Source organism: Colossoma macropomum, unplaced genomic scaffold, assembly GCF_904425465.1.
Source record: "Colossoma macropomum unplaced genomic scaffold, Colossoma_macropomum, whole genome shotgun sequence".
NCBI classification, from domain to species: domain Eukaryota; kingdom Metazoa; phylum Chordata; class Actinopteri; order Characiformes; family Serrasalmidae; genus Colossoma; species Colossoma macropomum.
Window position 1 is genome coordinate 24,686,992 of NW_023494799.1, and position 21,733 is coordinate 24,708,724.

General features: G+C 41.5%; 1 protein-coding gene across 1 annotated transcript in view; it reads right to left on the bottom strand.

Annotated features, from left to right (window-relative positions):
- Nucleotides 1-1,565: 1,565 nt before the first annotated feature.
- chsy1 (chondroitin sulfate synthase 1) overlaps nt 1,566-21,733 on the bottom strand; it is an 80,362-nt gene continuing 60,194 nt past the window's right edge. Inside the window, exon 3 of the mRNA XM_036586446.1 lies at nt 1,566-4,394. Within this exon, the coding sequence (XP_036442339.1) occupies nt 2,799-4,394 (1,596 nt within the window). The 3' untranslated portion in view covers nt 1,566-2,798. The remainder of the gene's footprint in view (nt 4,395-21,733) is intronic.

Below are 21,733 nucleotides of genomic sequence, written 5' to 3' on the forward strand. Positions count from 1 at the left end.
AGGGTGAATGACGCGTTTCAATCAAGATTAGCTCAACTCATACAACCAATAAGGATTGCATATCCTTTTAGGTCAGCTAGGTATGAAAGCCAAAGATCAGATTACCAGAAAGTAATTATTCTTGTAAGATTAATGAACCAAATGGTCTCACTTCATAAGCCCATAACTGTATTATTTTTCAATTTACAGCGATCTCTAATTATTGGCACTCTTGGTAAAAATGAGTAAAAAGAAGTCATAAAAAAAGGCCTTTGTAGTGTATTAGTTCAACGTGACACTGAAAATGTGACAAGAATTTAACCATAAATTTCACGTCAATCTAGTCCAAGTGCACCTGAGAGTTCTTCCTGTTTCACTGGGGTAAAAAATGATGTGATACAGAGGCCAAATTCCCTGTCATGCATCAACATGGGGCAGATTAGAGGATAAATGAATGAGACAAAAGTGAGCTGATCGTTAAATCAGGTAACTGTTCTACCAAAAAGATGCCCCTATCCACTGAGAGAGCATAATTACGAAGGTTCAAACAAGTGGATCTACAGTGAACCTGCCTGGAAGAGAATGCATGACTGTTTTACCACCAAGCGCAGTGAAAAAAAATACTTTCAATGGTCAGGGTTGAAGATTTGCAGAAGATGGAGTCACCAAGTCTCCAAAAGTACAATTTAACACCACATTCATGCCAGCAAACTATCTGGAAAATGTGCCAGAAAAAAAAAAGTCTTTTCTTTCATCCAACCGCAAAGGTAAGCACCTCAAGTTCACCAAATGATACTGGAGCTAGGAACCAGGTTCTGTGGTTAGATGGGGCAAAAACAGCTTTCTGGCAACAAACATTTATTTTGGGTTTGGCATAAAAAGAGGTATGATTATACACAAAAAACCCATCCTCACTGTTAAGTATGGAGTGGAGGATCTGTGATGTTTTGGGGCTGTTTTTCCTTCCTTCCTTTCTTTAGGTTGAGACTGAGCTAATTAACCTCAGACTTTTTTTTTCTTAATGACCCTTGCCAAGGGTGCTAATAATTATGGACTGTATCTGGGGCTAATCAGCAGCTGCAAACTTTTGAACTGAATTCCTAAGTTGGTTTGCCCTGGTTTAGGCTAGAAGCTTGTAAAGCAGGTGCTGTTTTACATGCAAACTCCATTGTAGCCCTTTTCTGAACATTCTTCCAAACTGAGCGATTCAGAGTTCTGAGAGAAAACGAGGCCCATGTGGAGACGGTGAAAGGTCGAGTGAGGATGAGGCTTGTCACAGCGCTAAATAGCCTCTCATTTTAATTGCTTGCTGGAATGTGTGCCAGTTACCGCTGCCCACTGACCGTCTATTGACAAAACGCCCCTTGTTGGCTATCCCTTAAAAACCGTAAGTCTTGTGAAACAATTTAATTAGGGCTCTAATTGTTGTTTAACGTATCAAGGACCACTCTGTCTCTCTCACTCCATCCAGTGAACAGCCCGTCTTCTGAGCCTCTTGTTGTCCAGCTTGTACTGAATTAGATTAGGGTATTAAGGGTGGGTGATGTAAAATGCACACGCTGAACAAAACACAACAACAAAAAATGTAACAAACTTTTTTTTTCTATTTATTAATTAAATATATAACCTTTACCCAGTCAGATGGGAGCTAACAGAAAACAAAAGTACAAAAAAAAGCTCCAGACAGAGTGAGTGTGTGTATAACATTGTGGGAGAGCGGTCCACAAGTCCAAAAGGCGAGGTGGTGGGCATCATTCATCCCCTCCATGGCTCGGTCACGGAGGAATGATCGATCCGTTTCCTGCAGGACGTTCTACATAATCAAAGAAAATCAAATAAGGAATAAAATAAAAGCTGTGCAGGTGAGAAAATTCTCGGTGATTAATTCTACGTGTCTAGTTAATGTGTTTTCGGAGAGATGTATAAAATCTGACGCTCTGTTCCGCCGTCCTAGAGTTCGCTTCATGTTCATGACAGCTCTACCGCCTGCATACACACACACACACAAAACCCACACACATGCACACGCACCCACGCACACAATACCTACAGCAACTGTGCAAAAAAGTCTTTGGTAACCAAATTAATTGGAGAAAGAGAAAAAAAATTTAAAAGGAACAAAACTCTGTGACTGAGATGGTTGTCACTAATATACATAACCTCAGTCAGATATCGTACGAGACTGCATTCAATAAATTAGACAGCGGGAATGAGTTGGAAAGGTCAAGATCCAGCAGTTCTGTTCACATAAGTCAAAAACAAAGTTCATGAGAAGAAAAACAAACAAAAAAACAAACAAACAAAACAGTGTCATTAGAGATCATAAGAGAGAAATCAACTGAAATGAAGACATGATCTATGGCCCTTAACTGCAATCATTAAGTTTGTTGGTTTTTCGAAAGATGTATCGCTTGTACGTGTGGCTTCCTGTAAACATTCACAAATAAGAATACATTGAATTTCTCCCCCAACACCACATTTGCACGTCCGTAACTTGACCCCTCATTAAATTAAGTCCCTCTACACCACACTGTGACTGGTGTGCACATCATTGAGGTACACTTCGAGTCCTCACCCGAGGCACCATAAATACGATGCTCATTATTCGATTTGTGAAAAAGAAATGTTCCGACACTTCAGTGACCTTTTTAAAAAGGTCTGTAGGTTTACGTTCTTCGCTGTTTTTTTTTTTGAATACTTTATAAAATGAGTTATTTCAAAATATATCCACAGAAGTCTTTTCTATGAAAAAATAAATTAGGTAGTTGAAAACACCATAAAGAGGAAGACAGGCAGGAGCAGGTCCATGCTTGCAGGGCCTATGCTGTCCTCATTGATCCATTATTAGAACTAGAGATCCTCCGGAAGCCATGGTCGTTCTTCTCCAGCCACAGCTCAGCCAGCTGCTGTGTGGAACCATGGGACGAGGCTTTGGAACCCAGGCACATCTTGTACTGTTTGGGGTCTAGGTTGGGGTCACATATGACGGGGTGATGAACGTGCACTATGCCAGTGTCTGTGCTCCTGAACAACTTAATCCCTGACTGGACGAATTTGTTAAAGAGGTCCACGTCTTCCAGCCCCCAACCTTGGATGGAGACATCAAAGCCACCGGCTTTGACCAGGTCTCCTTTGTAGACGCAGACAATGCCAAAGCCGTAGTGTCTCCACAAGCCCGTCTTGGATGTGAACACGTAGTGGTTGTTGCTCGGTACCTTTCCCGCGTAGACAACCTTGGGGTCGTATTGGCTAAAGATGATGGGGAAGTATGTCTGTTGCCCTAATACGGTGTTCCCACGACATCGCTTCAGGAAATCAGCTGTAAACAGTAAGTCCACGTCACAGTAGAAGAGCAAGGAATCATTGGTGAAGTGGGCCGAGCCGACCTCCAGGGCCAGGGCGCGGGAGAAGGGACCAGAAACTGGCTTGATCTCCATGTCTGCTTTGGGGTACTTCAAACGGTACTCCCTCATCAGCTCAATCTGCTTAACGCGCTCGGTGTTGTTGTCGGTGCTGAAGAGAAGAATCAGCAGTTTGACGTTCTGGTTGGGGATGAGACAGATCTTCTCAAAGTTGGCCATGAAGCGCACAAAGATCTCGTAGCGTCCCGCCAGCGGCACGAGGATGCTGACCTTCTTCTCTTTGGGTTCGTGCTGCTCTGCGCCCGAGCCGCTAAGCTTGAACGGCACAAACATCTTAAGGGAGCTGGAGAGGAAAGAGAGTGAGTCCGAGTCCTGGTTGATCCTAGCGGCCAGCGCTCGAGCGTCCATTTCCTCCTCCTCCAGGAACTGGATCTTGCTGAAAGTCTGCTGAAGGTAAGCGTGCCTCCTCACAGGTACGGTCATGGTCTTCCCCTTGTGCTTCTTGTAAAGCAGCAACAGATCAAGCACGTATTCAGCACCGTACATAGGGTTGACCCTCCGGTAGCCATACTGAATCTCTTTGAAGTCAATGACCCTCCCTCGTGTCTTAGCGTTGGCGTTGATCATCTCCATAACCTGCATTATGATGTCGTCTAGTGCCATCTTCTGTGAGGAGTCGATGCCACGGCGTGGAGGCTGCCCGTCCAAGGCGGAGAAAATGTACTTCCCTGTGAGGAACTCCCACTCCAGCACCTCCTCCCGCTGGTGAGGATGGAACCGCATGAAGGAGGGAGGCATGCCAAGCTGCAGGTCCTCTTTGTGCACCTCCGTGTTGCCGTAACGACTCATCTGCACAATCTCCCGGTGTAGCTGAATGGTGCGGTGGCGAAGCTCCGCGATTTTGCGGCTCAGCATGTAGCTGTGTAGCCGATACTGGTAAGGCGGGTTCTTGTTGGGATGAAGTGTGATGGCCCTGTGAATCTTGCTGTTGTGGAGGTCTCGGATGTAGCCCTTCTTGTTCGGCTCATAGTTTTCGTAGAACAGCTGCTGCATCTGAAAAAATGAAAAGAAAAAGATGTTACGAATTCTGCAAAATAAACTTCACCTTTATCAAGGCAAGCAGCAATCCCCCCCCCCCTATACTCTACCATTTAAAAGTTTAAAACCTCACTGGTACCAGTAATATAAAATTAAGCTGTGTAAAAAATATTAGAATATTTGAATGATTCACAGGTTTCAGTTAATAAGTAGGGCACTAGAAAGCGCCTGTTAGACGTATCAAGAACGAAATGGTGATCAAATTAAAAAGAATCATTTTGGTATATTATTATTATCATTATCATATTCATTTTGCTAAGATGCTATACACCAATATCTAAACAGCATAAACAACTAGATTTACGTCTTAAACAACTAGATTAAACGTCAATATAGAAGTGGTTATAAACTTTTGCGTGGCAGGACATATATAAGAAATTTTATACATATCACACGTTACAATTAAAAAACAGTGTCAACAGACAATTTAAGTGAACTACAGGAAGTTTGGAATGTGGTCGCAAGACCAACTATGGAGGAAAATGAGCTGATGAAATTGATATTCCACTCATTACAACTCGAGTCCACAACAGAGTCTGGAACAAACATAAATCTTCAAGGCCGAAAGGTCAGCAGAGTCACGGGCATGGACTGCCAATTTTCAGGGCTAAATAAGCTGGGCCACGTGAAGGCAGTATTTGTTTTCACAAAACTGTACTGATGATTAATTTTTCTGTCTCCCCCTGACTGAACACAAATTTCCAACTGCTTTTCTCTTGGAGAGAGCAGTCCAGCACAAATCAGCAGAGGAAGGTGAAAACAGGACTCCAGCGGCGCTCCTAAATCCGTGGGCTGTTGGCTTTAGTTGAGAGGGATAAGGCTGTGAGCGGGACAAGGAGAGAAAGCAAGGTCAGGGTGACCTGAGAAAGCCCTTCTCCGGCCGGGAGGCAGCAGCACCAGCAGGGATGTTCCTAACGAACTACCGAGCCCCTCATCATTAGTAAACCCTCTAATTAGCCAACCGCTGGTTCCTTTCCGTAATTAGTACTTCATGACTCATTATAACAATTCTCTCACGGACAAAGACCTGGTCAGTCTGTTTATTACAGGTTTGATGTAATGAATGTTGAGTACATGCGCGGTTCAACTGAAAGGTGTTGCCAGATGTGCAGGTAAAAAGAGGAGGCTGGGAAGCTGAGGCCTATTCTTCGGTATAGCATTCAACAAACCTCTGACAAGCGCAATTCAGACAGAAGTTCTTTATTGCGCTCCACTTCTCTCTTATATAAAAGTTACAAAAAGCCAGAGTCACGGTTAAATGTTTACCTTTCGCCTCCAATGCTTAAGCACCGTACGCTTCGAGCGAAACACCCAGAGGTCGACGTAACTGGTATGTTATGAAAACATTTACACGCTGACCTTCGGATAGCAGACGAGTCCTTGCAATGGAGGATGCCAGAGGAGTGAACTAAAGGAACCCATGAATAAAAAAGGCGCGAATTCACAAGCACTGCGATAGCACCGTCCTCCAACGTCCCTGAGCCTGAACAAATATATTACGGCAAGACAAAAGCACTTGAAGCCTACAGATAAGACAGTGAAATCCACACGGGGGAAAGGACAGCATTAGCCTGCTTTTTGTCAGGCCACTTCGCATTTCCATTACAGCTCAGTGAGACAAAGTCAGACGCTGCTGCCAAAATAATCACAGCAAAGTAATGCCAATCGATCGCATTTCTCTAAAAACCTTAAAAGACGTTTATGCTTGAGCTTACTGCATATACCCGTGGACACTTGGCTACACCAAGAACCTGTAAGATGTTTTATCATTTGAACTTCTACTCTAGAAGACGTCCATTTCAGGTTTCAGCACCAGTGAGGGGGAGTGCAATTCAATCATCTGGGGACCTTTCAGGGCTATAGCTGTGAAAAGGCACTCTTTGTGAATGGGACATTTAGGACAATCGATAATATCTAAACTCTTCAAGCTGACACGGTTTTGGTATGATAATGACCTAGTTGTCCTGAAGCTAATGGGCTAAATGGTAAGACTAATGCACTACTGCAGATTGAGTTCAAATAATGGGTTGTCTCACAGTTTAAGTGGCCAGTGTTCACTCAAACTGTGATGCACGAAGACTAAAAGCATAACTAAACTGACAAAACATCAAAAAATAACTCAGTTTAACGAGAAAAGACATAAAACTCAAAGGTGTATTTTCTTTATACTGACAGCATTGTTATCAAAAGCTTGTGGAAATATCATGCTAATGCAATAAAATATTAATACCACCAACTTTTTAACTGCATTAACACATTTTCCTAATCTGAGCATTCAGACTGTAGTAGTGCAGGCCGAAGACCAGCTGCAGCACCCTGTATGTGGCTATGATAGAGTTCGCAACTGTAGCGCTCTCAGTGAAGTATGGTTTTTAAAAGGCTTTTAAAGCTATACCAGACTACATCACAGGTGAACTATGAATTAATCAACGAGCAGCAAACGAACAAAAGCAACAGTTAAGCTGAGCTTCAACCCTCAAGAGCCTGTATGAAGCTGTATGAACCAAAGCGAGAGGCTACAATCACCAAGGAGGTGAAACCACTGACTATCACTGACTAGAACATGTAGCCACTGTTGCTCTCACTGGATGTTGGTTATGAAAATAGGAAACATCCACTCTTACATTATCTTCATATTCAGCTTCATGTAATCTTGCATTTGCGCACTGAAAATAATGCAACTAAAACAAAACGCACGGCTGGAGCTGCAAAAAAAATGGCCTGTTGCTGGAGGTCTGCAGCCAGAAGCTGCTGCTGCTTTTTAAAGCTTTTGTTTTAGGGTCATTTGAAGAAAATTATGTGCAATTAACTAAACAACCGGTACCGCTTTACAATAAGATTACACACAAATGGTTTAAAAATAGTTTAATAATGGTTAATAAGGTCATAAACATCTTTATATATATGGGCAACAGTGACCTGTTGCTTGCCAAATAATGAGCCCACTTCCATCTATCCTGTTAAACTTCAGATCTTACTGGTTACTTATTTTAGTTTAAGTTCTCAATCAGTCAGGAACGTACCTGTCAGCCTCAGATATAGCAGGCCCTTTTGTTTACGTGTTATAACAAGCTTATTAAAGATTTTTAAGGTGTGTACGACCTAATTAACAAACAATAATGAACTAATTTTTAAGCCATTCAAAACCCTTCAAAGAGGTAGTCTTATCTTAAAGAGGTAGCAAACAAACTAAGTTCCTTAACTGCATTTATTTTAATCAGTTGACAGCCGTTTAATCAGTTTGTCAGTTCCCCATTTGACTGATGGGAAAGGATGTCACTGTTGCTGCAACGAATGCAAAAGGTTAAATACTGTTTAGGTACTTTTACTAGAAGTTTCCACGAGTCTCTTACAATCAAAACATCATCAGTTCCTACATGACCAAAAGGTTTTTAAATCAGTGTGGAAATTCAGCACAACATTCTAAACCACATGTATCAGGCTCCAGTCTTCGCAGGCCAAAAGAGTGCAGACTTCAGCACTCTGCCTCTTTAAACACAACTGATTCAGCTCATCAGCTAATTAGTAAGGCCTTCATGAACTGAATTCAGAACGTTAGATGAGGGTAAACGCTGATCTCTGCAGCCCAGAAGGTCCCCAGTTTAACATGCCTGTTCTAAACTAAAGACACTTAGGAGGATCTTGTGTGACTGGACACCTAGCACGCTTCTGACTGGCAGACTGTGGCTTGTGGTTTATTATGAACTGACATACCTATATGCTTAGAAACAATAAATAATATCCAATAACTACTCATTTAATAAGAAAGAGTAAGCTCTTTATACTGTGCCTTGTTTCAATGCCTATAAAGACACTCACAGTTCACAAAACACTGCACTTCTTACTACATGCAGTGTCTTGTTCAGGTTTTTTTAGATTTAGTTCTGATAATCAAAGCATCCAAACCAGCAGGACCAGTGATCAAGTGCCAGACTAAGCTTATTTCCTTCTTTCTTTCTTTACTGGAAAATTCTTCAAAAGAACCCGCAAAAAATGAATGCTTAAAAAAAGCCACTACTCCAGTCATCATTAGGCATAATTTAATCTGTGAGTATTTTGGAATTACTTTCATATGCAGGCTATAATTTTCCCTCTCAGTCTTTCCGTGTGCTGTTTCTTTTACCCCAGGATTTCAGTGTGCGCACACACGTGTGTACACATGCCCGTAGTAAATAAGTGCCAAGTGACAGGCTGTGCTGAGTCAACGGTGGGCCTACAGCTCCACTGCATTGCCATCCATCAGCCAGAAGGCGCGGCTCACAGGGCCGTGGAATAAATGACACTTATTATCCGCCACACAGAGCGCCTCACCACAGCACTGCCAGTCATGCAAATCTAATTTAAAAATGCCATTAGAGCCTTTTAATTGGCTTCACCGCAGCGTAATGGCCCTTATGTACAGTATGCCCCCTGATGCTGCTCTAAGGCCTGCTTTCCCCGCTAAGATGCTGGCCTCAAACAAAACGAGAGAAACAGTGCAACCCGTCTCATGTCGGCAGCTAGAGGCAGCTTTTGCACAACTACAATACTGAAGGGCCACCCCAGGAGGCCTGCAGTAGGAGGTTTTAGCCATGCTTGGCTGCAAAAAGACCAACAGAAGTTCACTGGGTTTTGGTGTGTGGATGATTCTTTGAAAGGTTTTGCTAAGAAACAGAAGTGTTGACAGGTTTTCTGAGACCAATCAGGAAAAAAACCACTAGAGTTTTTAATTTTACCCAGCCTCGCCCCTCCGAATTCCATCTGCTAGATAGGTCTCTTCCATTACACAATGCTACCATGGTGAGAAGGTAAAGACTAGCACATGCTCTCTCCAAGTCACGTGAAGCACCACTGCATCTTCTCAATCTGCTGCTAACACATAATTGGACAGCTCAACATGCTTGCAGGAGAACACTAACTTCAAATTCTGTTAATGAAGTGACTAGCTCCGTGCTGAGTGATGGGAAGAGATGGAAGACCATCATACCTTTCTAAAGACATCAAGGCCAACTAAGCAGGCTGTGTACTTTTTGAGGCAAAACGATGTCTTTTTGGTCAAAACATTCATATGGTGCATTCATATGGTGCGGTGTACGCCAGCTGCTAAACAGAACTACTACACATGACTGTGATTGGTCCACATGTCACATGGTTGCCTGTGTTACTGCATGGAACAGCCTCTAGTGGTGCTGAGTGAGAAAGATGTACACAGTCCTTCTAAAGTATCCCTAGAACTAAAACTGGACAGTTAATCAATCACTTTTATAATCACAATGTGCCGTTTTCAAATTGCAAAAGTTGATCAACATTGTCTTAAGTATGACAATTTGACCTAATAGCACAGAGCTGGTGAACTGGCTCTCTGGCACATTACATTCAGTGTTTAAGTCTCAAAAAACAAATGTGCTGATCATGAAGGGAAAAAGGCCTTGAGCTTAATGTAAATAAAATAATATCGACGACAATATCGGTCAGAAAAATCACAATAAGATACTTTGCCCAAAATATTCAGCCCTGCTTTTGACACAGTGTACCGATGGTTCGATTTCACTTAGTTCTTTGTTGGTTTAAAATATACCTTCAGCCTTATGCTTTCATGGACTCTGCCACGGATGGCTGTGGCATCGCTGGGGATCGAATTCACAATCTCCTGACCGTATAAGTCATTTTAAACATAATTCTGGTGAGCATGCCAGTTCTGAGCATCACAGTTACACCCTCGAGGCACTAAGCACAGCTGAGACGCAAATCTTTTATCTAAATGTATAAAATGCAGAAAGTGGGACTTCATCTACCTGGATTAGCAATACAAAGAAATAATGTATTTATGTAAGCTTACAAATACAGTACAATGAATTAAAAGCAAACATTTCTGCTCAGTAACCCAACGTTGCCTACATTTTCTGCTCTTTCATACAATACAATAAATACATCATTAAAAACTGGTTTAAAATATCAGCCAAATCTTAACACCTGTCTGATGGTAATTTTTAAGCAGTTATCTGCTGATATTGACATGATATTCATCCCTATTAAAGAGGAGTTAAAGTATGTCTGCCTATTTCCCATTTTATTTCAGACACAGCAGTACTGAGGTTATGCAGGTTGTGTCTTGTTCAAAGGCGTACAAAATGTTTTCACCTTTAGTGTTTACTAATGATAGATTCACTGCCTTCCTCTGATGGTTCACAATTTGTAGCAGTTTCAAGGGAATAATTAGAGTGTATAAAACCTCTCAGATCCAGCAACCGTATAAATGGTTGTGATTCAAGACTGGTTTTCTCTCATCATCCCAAGCAAATGCAATTCAATAAAAAACCTTCAGACGCAATGATATACATTAAAAACTGATTACCAAACGTTAAGTTTGCAATTCGGCATCAATTGCTGTAATAAAGTGTGACATAGTGGCCAGTGACTATGCACAACCATATACATATGTCCACAAACACAAATTTACACCCACTCATAGACATACTACATTAAAATCATACTTAATTGATTCCACTCACAACTAAAAGGAGCAAAATCCGAAAAGCGAAAGAAAAAACGCTTGGCCTCAGAAATCCCGAACGCCTCATCTGAATAAAATTCACATGAACAGTGACTGAAGTCTTAGTCAGGATATTACAGAGGCAAAACGCAGGATATTAAAACAGTGCAGGCATCACAGACCCAAAGTTTTACGGACAACACCCTGATCTCCGTTTAGGGGCACCGGGTAAATAAGCCCATTACAAGATATTAGGCCTAAATGAGAAACAATCACAGCCGCAGGTACTAGAGTTTAAAGAACTGGCCAGGTTTTTAATGTGCAACTGTTAGTTTTTCCATTTCCTCTTCTCTTGACCTTATTCCAAAGCCTGTTTTCTGCTTTGAAAGCATGATTACTGTTCTGCGTTTCTCACAGACTGACCAGCTGGTTTAGTTTCCAGTTTAAATCCATTAAAAGGGGGTTTTCCTGGTGATTACTAGAAGGAACAGTAAGTAACAGTGCTTTGACAGATCCCATCACTGTGTTTCCACACCATCAAACTTGGACGTGTGTTGACACGGATCCTCCCATTCCCTGGAACTTCACATGAAAATGTACCAGCCTGCCACTGTCTCTCGAACGCCGCTGGCAGCTCAGCAGCCCCCGCAATGACGCAGAAATGATGAATCAAACGCTTTTTATGATGCGAACACGGATGTTGACTAAAGACATGAAATTAATCTCCTAAAGCACGACTGCAGCCTCTGTTGCAAGCATCATTAGTCATGTCAGAATTTGCATGGCCGAGAGCATGTTCACACATGTGCTAGTGGGTTCTCATGTTTGTGTTTGCTGAAGGTGGTAAAAAAGAGGAGGGCAGGAGAATTGGGCATTTCAAAGGGACTGTTCCTTTCAGTGGCTCGAGTTTGTGTAAGCGAGCTGTTGCATCCGCCTTAGGGTGCAACAACTAAGCCCCCCATTCATCCAAAATAAGCACAAAAGCAAAAGATTTCTAATACTCCACAGCTAACATCTTAAAGTTAGCTCAAATCTCCCATCTTCTGTCCTCCATCTCCTCCCCCGGAGAACTCAGATTCGAGGATTAGCCTCCTTCTACATTGAACAGCAATACGCTTTCCTTACAGGAGGATGGGACAAAGGCCCCAGCATGAGTGGGCATGTATGACATGCTATCGTTATCCTGATAAACTGATTTTTTTCAGGGTATACCTTGGGTATAGGTAGGCACATAACACGATCTTGTTATTGTGGACACTTCAGTCACCAAGTGTCACTTTTAGTCAAACAAGTCGCAGGTTTACCACATAATTCTTTTAAAAAGCTCTGGTTTGACAGGGTTCCACTACAAGGTTGTCTACTGCAGATACCAAGAGCCTGAAGAACAAACTTATGCTCTTAAGAACATTCCTGATAATTTACCTTGCAAGAATGAACTCTAAGAAGGATGGAGAACGCATATACAGGAGTTTGAGATGTGCTGTGTATTTGCTATTGCGCGGTAGCCCATGCTGAGTGCAGCTGATTTCACCGGCATTATACTATCATTTAGTGGATGATAAATTTAGAATATTAAACATGGAATCTCAATCTTTTGTACAATATTAATGACAGAACAGAAACTGTCATTAATATTGTCGGCAGCTACGACCGTAACAGCTGCAGTAATTTTGTTTAAATGTTCACAAGCCAACAGCAAGATAATTCAGGCTTTCTGTCACAGTTTTCGATTAAAATAATATAACTGCAAGATATGGGACAATCTGAGCAAAAGAAGGAGAAATGGAGAGAGAAAAGGTGTGTTACAGCCCTCACTGCAGAGCTAATGGCAGATCCAGAGGAGAGCCAGGCTGAGGAGAAAGAAGAAAGAGAGGCTGCCTGCTATAGTGCCACTTACATTCAGCTGTGACTACTTGCTCTGATAGATGCAAACTAATGCATAAACACAGTGATTGAATTCTTTCCTTTTTAATTTGAAGATGTTTAAAATGGGACTAACAGATTGAAGTTACAAAGAGTAACACAAATAGCACAAATCAACACAACTACTATATGCAGACAATAATAAATATATCAGCGTAAAACATTTCTTTTATAGAATAAACTCCTCCAAGTATCCTTCCTCAATGGTGTCTCCAACACAGCATCATTCAGTCCAACATTTAGACAGTTCGTCATCAATTTGTTGGCTCAGATCAGGAGATGAAATTAACTGTTGCAAACTTTATTCAACTGAGTTATTGTGGACTTAAAGCTAGTTAATGAAGGTTTTGCTAATTAGCTGATGAGCTGAATCTGGTGTGTTTAATGAGGCAGTGTGCTGAAGTCTGCAGTGTTTGGCCTGAGAGGACTGGAGCCTGACACATGTGACCTAAAAGCAGCTTCCTGCTGATGAAATGAAAGAACAAAGTTTCACATTAAGTCAAGTCTAGCCAAGTCAAAGTTTATTTATATAGCGTTTTTTGCAACAGGTGCTGTCAAAGAAGTTTAACAGAAAATCCAGGTCTAAGCAACAGTGAGCAAGCCAAGGCGTCAGTGGCAAGAAAAACTCCCTACGAGCAAGAGGAGGAAACCTTGAGAGGAACCAAGCCTCAAAAGGGGAACCCATCCTCCTCTGGTCAACACCAGAGAGCAAAACAATAACAAAACAAAAGCAATACGAAGGATTTTACAATTAACATGCAATATTGAATATAGAGAAACGGGAAAAAAGAAACCAGCCTGTTATTAGATAAAAGTATTTCGATTTGGCAAGTTATGAAGCGATTCATCCTCAATATTCAGGGTGGAGAAGACGTCTGGGTTCCTGACCCACCATCCAGAATGCTATGTATACATACATATTTTTTTCTTCATTTCACATAGTATTGTAATAGTATTATAAACAGTGATAAAATAAGTGGACAGAAACTGGTCTGCAGAGGAGACAAAGTTTATGCTCTGAGCTCCAAAAGACGGCAGTGGGACGGGCGTCCAGCTTATGTGTCTCAGAACACGACGTCTTCCTCTCGCCCTTCTTTAATACGTGTATGTGAAGTACAATTTCCTGAGTCTGACATCATTTTAAAGTAATTAGAAACACAAGCACTGCTCACTGCTGCTCGTCTCACTCTGACTGGACTCATGTGATGCAAGTAATTGTGGATCAGATTACTTGTAGTGAGCATTTAAACAGATTTACATCAGATTGTTGAGTAGAGTGAGAATAAACACCTCAGTCTTAATCTATAATTGGAATGTATTCAATCGAATTGGCAAAAATCTTTGCCAATGTTATACGAGCACATGCCTAACCATGGTTATCTGATAGAATGTGAGCCTATTACAACATTATCTTATTTCTATATTTCATTTTGTACCAAATGTTATTTATCCACCTGTTCTTAGCCTCATTTTAAACATGGCACTACAGCTTGCTGGTTCACTGTGCTGGCTGCAAACCTGATTGCAAACCTCATGACACACATCAACCATGGAGAAAATTATTTTTGCGATATTGACCATCCTTAGCCCTTAATCTAAACTCTCTGAGTGGCCCTATTGTTCCTGTACGGAGCTCTTTAATCTTTCACTGCCCCTCAGGTTCCTGTAATCAAACCTTGGGGACAGAATCCAGCTTTTAATGAAAATCCAGCGATTTAGCCATCAGCACTTGTAGACTGGATCATTTCAGCAAATAATCGGACCTGGGGGTCACTCAGTGAAGGACATACTGCCTCAGAGCAAGGGTAAGGCTACTGGAAGAGGACATTTCCCTCATCAGGCCATTTATTGAAGCATTTCATAGCCAGTGACATTGAAGGCTAGAGGGGGTTGAAAATTGATGGCTTCATCCAGCACCTGATTATTCAAGGCTCTCATGCTAGGGATAAAGAAGGCTCAAGAGCAGGATGTCGATGCATATAGATTGCCTAAGTGAGGCAGACAAGCTTCTTGGCCACTGGCTGTGGTACTGGGAAAAAAAAAAAATGAAAAACTAATCATAGCAGGTTGTGGGCCAGCTTTTATTATAGCCAAGTGGATATAGCACTGTGAAACCAGGCTGGACGATGTGGTCAGATTAACAGCCACACAGGCACGCATTCAGCATAGAGACAAACACAGGGACTGAGACCATACTCAGGCAAGAGACTCTGGTAACTAGAAACTGTCCGTGCTGATGACTAATAGGCATCCTGAAGTGCACGGCGAACAGAAGAGGCGTTTGGTGTAATCATTAAAGAACATGCTCAAACATTTGGCTTGATATCAGAGCTTGTTGCAAATCATATGTAGTTTCAACACTGATATAGAACAAAACAGACAGGGCACCAATTCAATACAGAGTATCGATATCAGACAGATACCAGAGAAAATGCTGGATTGGATCCTGGAGGAAAAACAAAAATCTGATTAAATACTGTAACAAATATAGCCTGAAATATCAGCTCTATTCAGACTGGCTTAGTTCATCAGCAGCAATTCAAAACAACAGCAAGACGAATGAGTTTCTAGTGGGTTGTATTTTTGTTCGCGTGGTTATAGAATCGTGGTTATTATTTCTAGAAAACTAAAAGATGAAATTGTGCAAATGTGAATATAAAGTAACCAGCCTGCACGATCTCTCTTTTTCTGGTTGACCATTTTATTTCTCCTATTACTCTCCCAGTGTAGAAAGGACAGAGGTGACATTCTTCCACCCAGACCTAGTAAATGGTTGAGAGACTCTTACAAAGCATCAATCATTTCGCACTGGGATGTGTTTAATATGGATACACATGCTGGGAGACTAAATACAGCGGCCAGCAGCGGTCAAAAACCGCCTTTGCCCAACACAAGGTGACATCTGCCTGGAAAAATCGCTGAGATGTGTATTCAGATGAGACTAAAATTATCAGACCACCACCGAGTTCAGGCAGCAGGTAATTCGGCCTGTAATTTTCTCAGGCAAGGAGGGAGAAAAACACAGACACAGCCAATGTGGACGCAAATAAAATCTCACAGTAGCATGTCTAAAAGAGGACATGACCCCAGGGCCCCATGTTAATTTAATTTAGTCCGAATCAGGCTGTAAAACTGCTTGTAGTGCAACACAAATGTAAGGCAAAGGAAAGTACGTCATGTTAACAGTAGGCATGTTAACAGTAGGCATGTTAACAGTAGGCATGTTAAGCCTATGAGTAGCTAAGCACTATACTTTTCAGATTTAGTTTAATTTTGATTTCACTTTAGCTGCGATGGACTGGCGACCTGTCCAGGGTGTATCCTGCCTTCCGCCCAATGACTGATGGGATAGGCTTCAGCTCCCCCGCGACAGAAGGATAAGCGGCTTAGAAGGGTGTGTGTGTGTGTGTGTGTGTGTGTGTGTGTGTGTGTGTGAGTGTGTGAGAGAGAGAGAGAGAGAGATTTCAGTTTAGTTTCGGTCTGTTTTAAGGGTGCATTAACAGTTGTGGTCTAGTTTTCTGGAAACGTACAGATTCAGTTTTAGTTTTTAGTGTTATGTTGAACATAGTGAGTGCGTTTATATGCACTTAATAATCCGATAACTGCAGAAAATCAGATTTTGTTAGTAATCCAATTAATGCGTTTACATGCACTTGAGTAATCAGATAATGGTGAAACTCCGGGTCTACAGGAGTCAGACAATAATCGGATTCTTGCTTTGCAACCTGCCAATAAACTCACAGAAGAAACATGATGTAAACATAATGTTAAACTTCATGATGCGACTTTTTTTTAATTTTTTTGAACACCAACCCACTTTCCCTGCAAATATGAACACAAATTATCAGGAAAATGAATATTTAAATCCTTAGTTTCGCCAAGCATGTATTTGGTTGCAGCATCACTACAAAAGTGTTCTGTTGCCGTCTCATGTATGCTGTGTTGAACGCTGCTTGCTTATTTCCGGTATTGCCGTCTGTTTTCACACATGCGCAGACGGAGAAATCCAAAACAAATCACAGTAAGAGTTTACATGCACTGAGAAATCTGATTACTGAGCTGAAATCCAGCTCTCTATCGGATTTCTAGACCTTACTCTGATCTAAGAAATCTGAGTGTGCTGTTTACATGACCATTTGATTAATCAGCTAACTGCAGATATCAGTGCATGTAAACGCACTCACTGATAGCAGGTATTTGATGAGGGTATAATAAAATTACCACATTTGTAGACTGAGCTCTCTTTCATAGTTAGAGACATAGTTACATACTGGAGAACTGACATTTTTATTCTTATTACAGTTAATGAGCGCATTTTTTTTTTATTGCTAGATTTTGCTACAGTAATAATTTTAGTTAATCAGGTGGGAGTGGCCAAACCGTCAATATTGCAAGGAAAAATGTGTGTGCACACCATCTGAGCAGTTTTGCGCGTCTTGCGATTTGCTGCTTCCAGGCTACGGTTCACAGGAATCGAGCTCCTCCATTTCGATGGAGAACTTACAAGTCAACACTCATCAAATGAAAGTGGCTCAAATTATGCTGGCATGATGAGTGGAATGATGAGAGGCATCTGAGAGATTGCTTTTTGCTCCTAAATACTGGAGCCATGCTTAGACAAGGCTACGCAAGCGTACTCTCTCTGAGCCCCCAGCTGCCTTTTTTAATGGGATTTGCTACATGGCGGCTGCAAAACACATGAGAGCAACGCTCTTATCAGTGCCATCCGGTTCCAGCCAGCGTCATGTTTGGGTAATGTTTCGAGTGAAATTTGTGACTCTATTTGAGGGAACTGGAAGGCAAGAAGCTGCGTGTTTATCAGCAGTCATTTCTCTGGAAGTGGAGCAAATGCCAAAAGGCAGGTACAGAAAGGAAAAGAGCAGCTTGGTTTAGGTGGGAGGGTAACTAATTGCCAATGTAACCACACGTTCTGAGGGAACACCAGAGTCTGCAGCAACAACCTCAATAGCCTGCCGTGTGTCCATAGGCCTGACCACACCCTACCGGACACAGGATACAACCGTGCAGAAAGAACGGAAAGGATGGCGAAGGGGGGGAAAAGTCTGGAGACGCTGCGTCAAGCCAGGGAAGTCTGACCTACTTCTGCCACCGGTGAAGTTCTGGTGAAGGAGCCAGGCTGGCTACAGGCGACATTCTGATAAACACCAGAGTGCAGCTTCATGCAATATTTAAATAATACAATAAATAAAGAATCTCAAAGTGAACACTTGAGTCATTTAGAGTGGGCAGCTGGGCCTCATGTTTAGGGTTTGTCCCATGGGAATACCAGATGATTCGCATATTTGAGTGCTGACTACCAAAACTGACTAATGTTATTATTGAATATTAGTTGAGATAAAACATAAAGACAGTGCCAGTACAGTCTAGATGGTGCAATGGATGGAAAAACTAATAAATACAACCTTTAAAATGTTTCATGGTCTCTATCTAAGTGAAGTAAACACAATGAGCCAGCTATCTGTGTAGATAAGAGGGCCTCCTGGCTCTGCTCAAGAGCTTTGGCATTCACACACAAATCAATGGCACAACACACTCTTGCAAGAAAGCCACCAGCGGCAATCTGTGGGGTCCAAGGACTGATCTGCATTAGGCCCCATGTAGTAAAAGCCCCAAGTCAACAATTATTGATACAGTGCCCTCTTTAATCTGTAGCTACCTGTATTTGTAGGCTTTTTCAACATGAAGCTGTAAGCATATGTTTCAAACATTGCTCCTCTCATTTCTACATGAGATGATGTGGATGTAGAAAAGGGGAGAGTTGGGGAAAGTTGTAGATAGAGGAGTTCTGTCAGTTAATATCATATCCATCTGCTAGCTAGAGGTATTTTGATTTGAGCAACTTGACACATGACTGAGGATTATAGATCCTCCCAGTGGCCAATTCAGTAGAAATCTGGTATACCTCTCCAGGGCTGAGTACTGTACACATGTGCCAAGTTTAGTCATTATTAGACATAATTTAACTGACATATTGCACATTACACTGGCATATCGTATTAAAATTATTTCCCTTCAGTCTGCAGTGTGTTTCAAGACCAGTTTTGAGCAGACTGGGTGAAAATCCTAGGACTAGTTTGAAAAGTGCTTTTTTATGAATAACTGACAAATGTGGATATATGATGCATTTCTTAAAAGGACATGTAACTGCAAGTTTTCTAGCTCACAAGTGCACAATCTGAACTTCTTTAAAGTCTGCAAATAAAACAGCAAAAGATTTACTTGTTTATAATTTTACAAATATGAATTAAGCCCACTTGTGGCAAATTTTGGTAAAATTTTAACAGATTCCAGAAAGTTGATGCATGGACAGACCATTCAAGTTTTGTGATGATTGGGCAATGCCAGGCCTGCCATGCAAATTCAAAACTTTTGCTATAGTGCGCTATAACGGATGGGACTCATCTCACTCACTTGAGTAGCGGGAGGGACCACTACCTATGGACTATGATTTGTTTTAGGGGAGGGGGGAAAAAAAGACGAATATTAATTTCAAAAGGGTTAAATGAAGTTACACACAGACACAAAAGTCAAGAGGCCCTGCTCTCCACTCGGTCAGAAAGTACAGTTCCTGTGGGCACACCACTGTGCTAACTCAGGGTGACACAAACCATCTAGATAGTGAAGCCAAACAGGGTGGAATAATGCCCAAACACACAACGCAATCAAAATAAGCTTCCTATCTAAATCCACCCTCCAGCGAACAGAAAGACTATCTGCTTTTGCTCTCTGGGGTGTAATACGGCAACCCGCTCTGCTGCCACACACGGACAATGTCTTATTCATACTACAAAAGGGGTTTAAGTGTGAAATTTTTACATTAAACTAACTGTGGGTATTTACAAGTGCTGTTGCAGGCCCAGCCTTTCAGACCTTCTTATTTGCACTGCATGGACTGACAGAAGCTCATCAATCCGATCTCATTCATTCCGTCCCTGTAGTGTACAAAGATCCTCTCGGCCTCCAAAAATGTCTTTGAGACAAAGAAAACACTGTCCGTCAATAGCCTGATACACTTTGGCTAGCACTGCTTTGGTCTTTTGGAAATCGAGATACAAAGCTCTTCAATATAAATACCAAAAAGTCTGCCTTGGCTGGATGGTGCTGAAAGCTTTCCCCCCCTAAAAGCTTAGAGTTAGATTTCTAACCCTGGCAAACAAGACCACTACACTGGGAACAGTAAATCTAATAGGTCGAAGGGGGGGAGAAAACGAGGAAAGGACTGACTTAAGAAAGAAAAAGCGAAAGGAAATTCCAGATTGAAGTGGGGCTGGAGCAAGTCTGTGAACTGAACAGGAAGTTGAGAGAACAGGAGCTGCTTGCTGTGTGGTGGGCAGACACAGGTCAGGAGCTTCCAGACTGGGCAGGGAGCTCCAAAACAGAAGGAAACCTCTGGCTCTGTTCTGTTCTTAAAGTCAGTGGGCTAGTTGACGTCTGATGAAAAAAAACTATTATTACGTTGACTAAATCTACAGCTGCAATGTTCAAATGTGTCAGGAAGAGCACAAGTTCACTACTACTGCTGACTTCCGTGGAATTAATGGGAGCCAAGCATACTGAACTGGTTATAGGGGCAGGAAATAAACCAAAAACACATGTACTCACAGAGGCTTTAAAGCACATATCATTTTTACATGAGGCACACTGATAGCAGAAGGATCATGTGTTTTGAGAGCAAATTTACAAAACAGGTCATTCACAGAAATAAATGGCAAACAAATCTTGTGAATAAAGCTGTTTAAAAGTTCATAGGCCGGCCAGATGTTTTGTGCATTCACTTTCAGATCTGCAGTTTGTGCAAACACTGATTAGCACTTACAACTAAAACACATACAACTACAAAACCAGAATCAGCCCTTCTATTCCACAGATAGAGGTCTATCTTTGGTTTCCTTCAGTCAAAATAAATTGTCATGTTCTTTAAAAACTTTACATCATTGTTATTCAGCAATGATCTCACAGTGCAATACCCAGCATGCATTACGCAAATATCATACAACCTTTGAGAATCCCTGTGGTGTCACCCAATCCTGAGCTAGCATAGCCACCAATGTATAGGCTGATAAATACAAACAAGCCAGCATTCGTGTAACTTTTACCTTTGAACAACATCGTAAAGTGATTTTCTCTTTATTCAGGAGGAAATGGACACCAGAGACAAGCTCTCACCCTTTCAGGCAGAGAAAAGAAGCCAGACTAAGGTGAAGTATGGAGATAGCCAGCCTGCAGTCCATCCCAAAGCGTGTGTAGTTTTTCAAAAGTTCTTCCCACCTTCAAGAAATATCACTAGAAGGGAGGTTTCCTTGCCTTTAAACCAGAAAATCCCACTCTGAAGGCTGCTACGGTACAGGTGTAGTAGGCTAGTAAGCATGTCTGCAACAGATGTAGTAATTTTTACATTTTTTATTTTAGTTGGAGTTTCCTTTTAGGGGTTCCTTCACATTATGTGTTCTTTTACCTTTACAAAGGTTCTTCACACTCATCTCATTTGCAAAAATAGGTCTCTAAAGAATAATAATTGAAAGGTTTTAAGGGAACCAAAAGTGGTTCTTCCGTGGCACAAAACCTTTTTTACATCTTCATTTTTAAAGGAATGAGGAATCTTAAATGGAATCTGTGTACCCATCTATTATTTTTGTACAAGAGTCTCTAAACCCACTAATCAAAAGAACATAAGAGCACTAAGAATAAATGTAGTCTATGTACTAGAGCCTGACCGATAAATCAGTGTGCCGATATTATCGACCGATATGTGCTAGTTGCAAATAAATCGGTATTAAAAAAATAATCAAAAAAGAAACTGGTATAGATATGAGTAACACGCCATGTTCAGATTCTCCCGAATGTAAGCTGGATAATCACTAAAGTGTTTAAACAATAA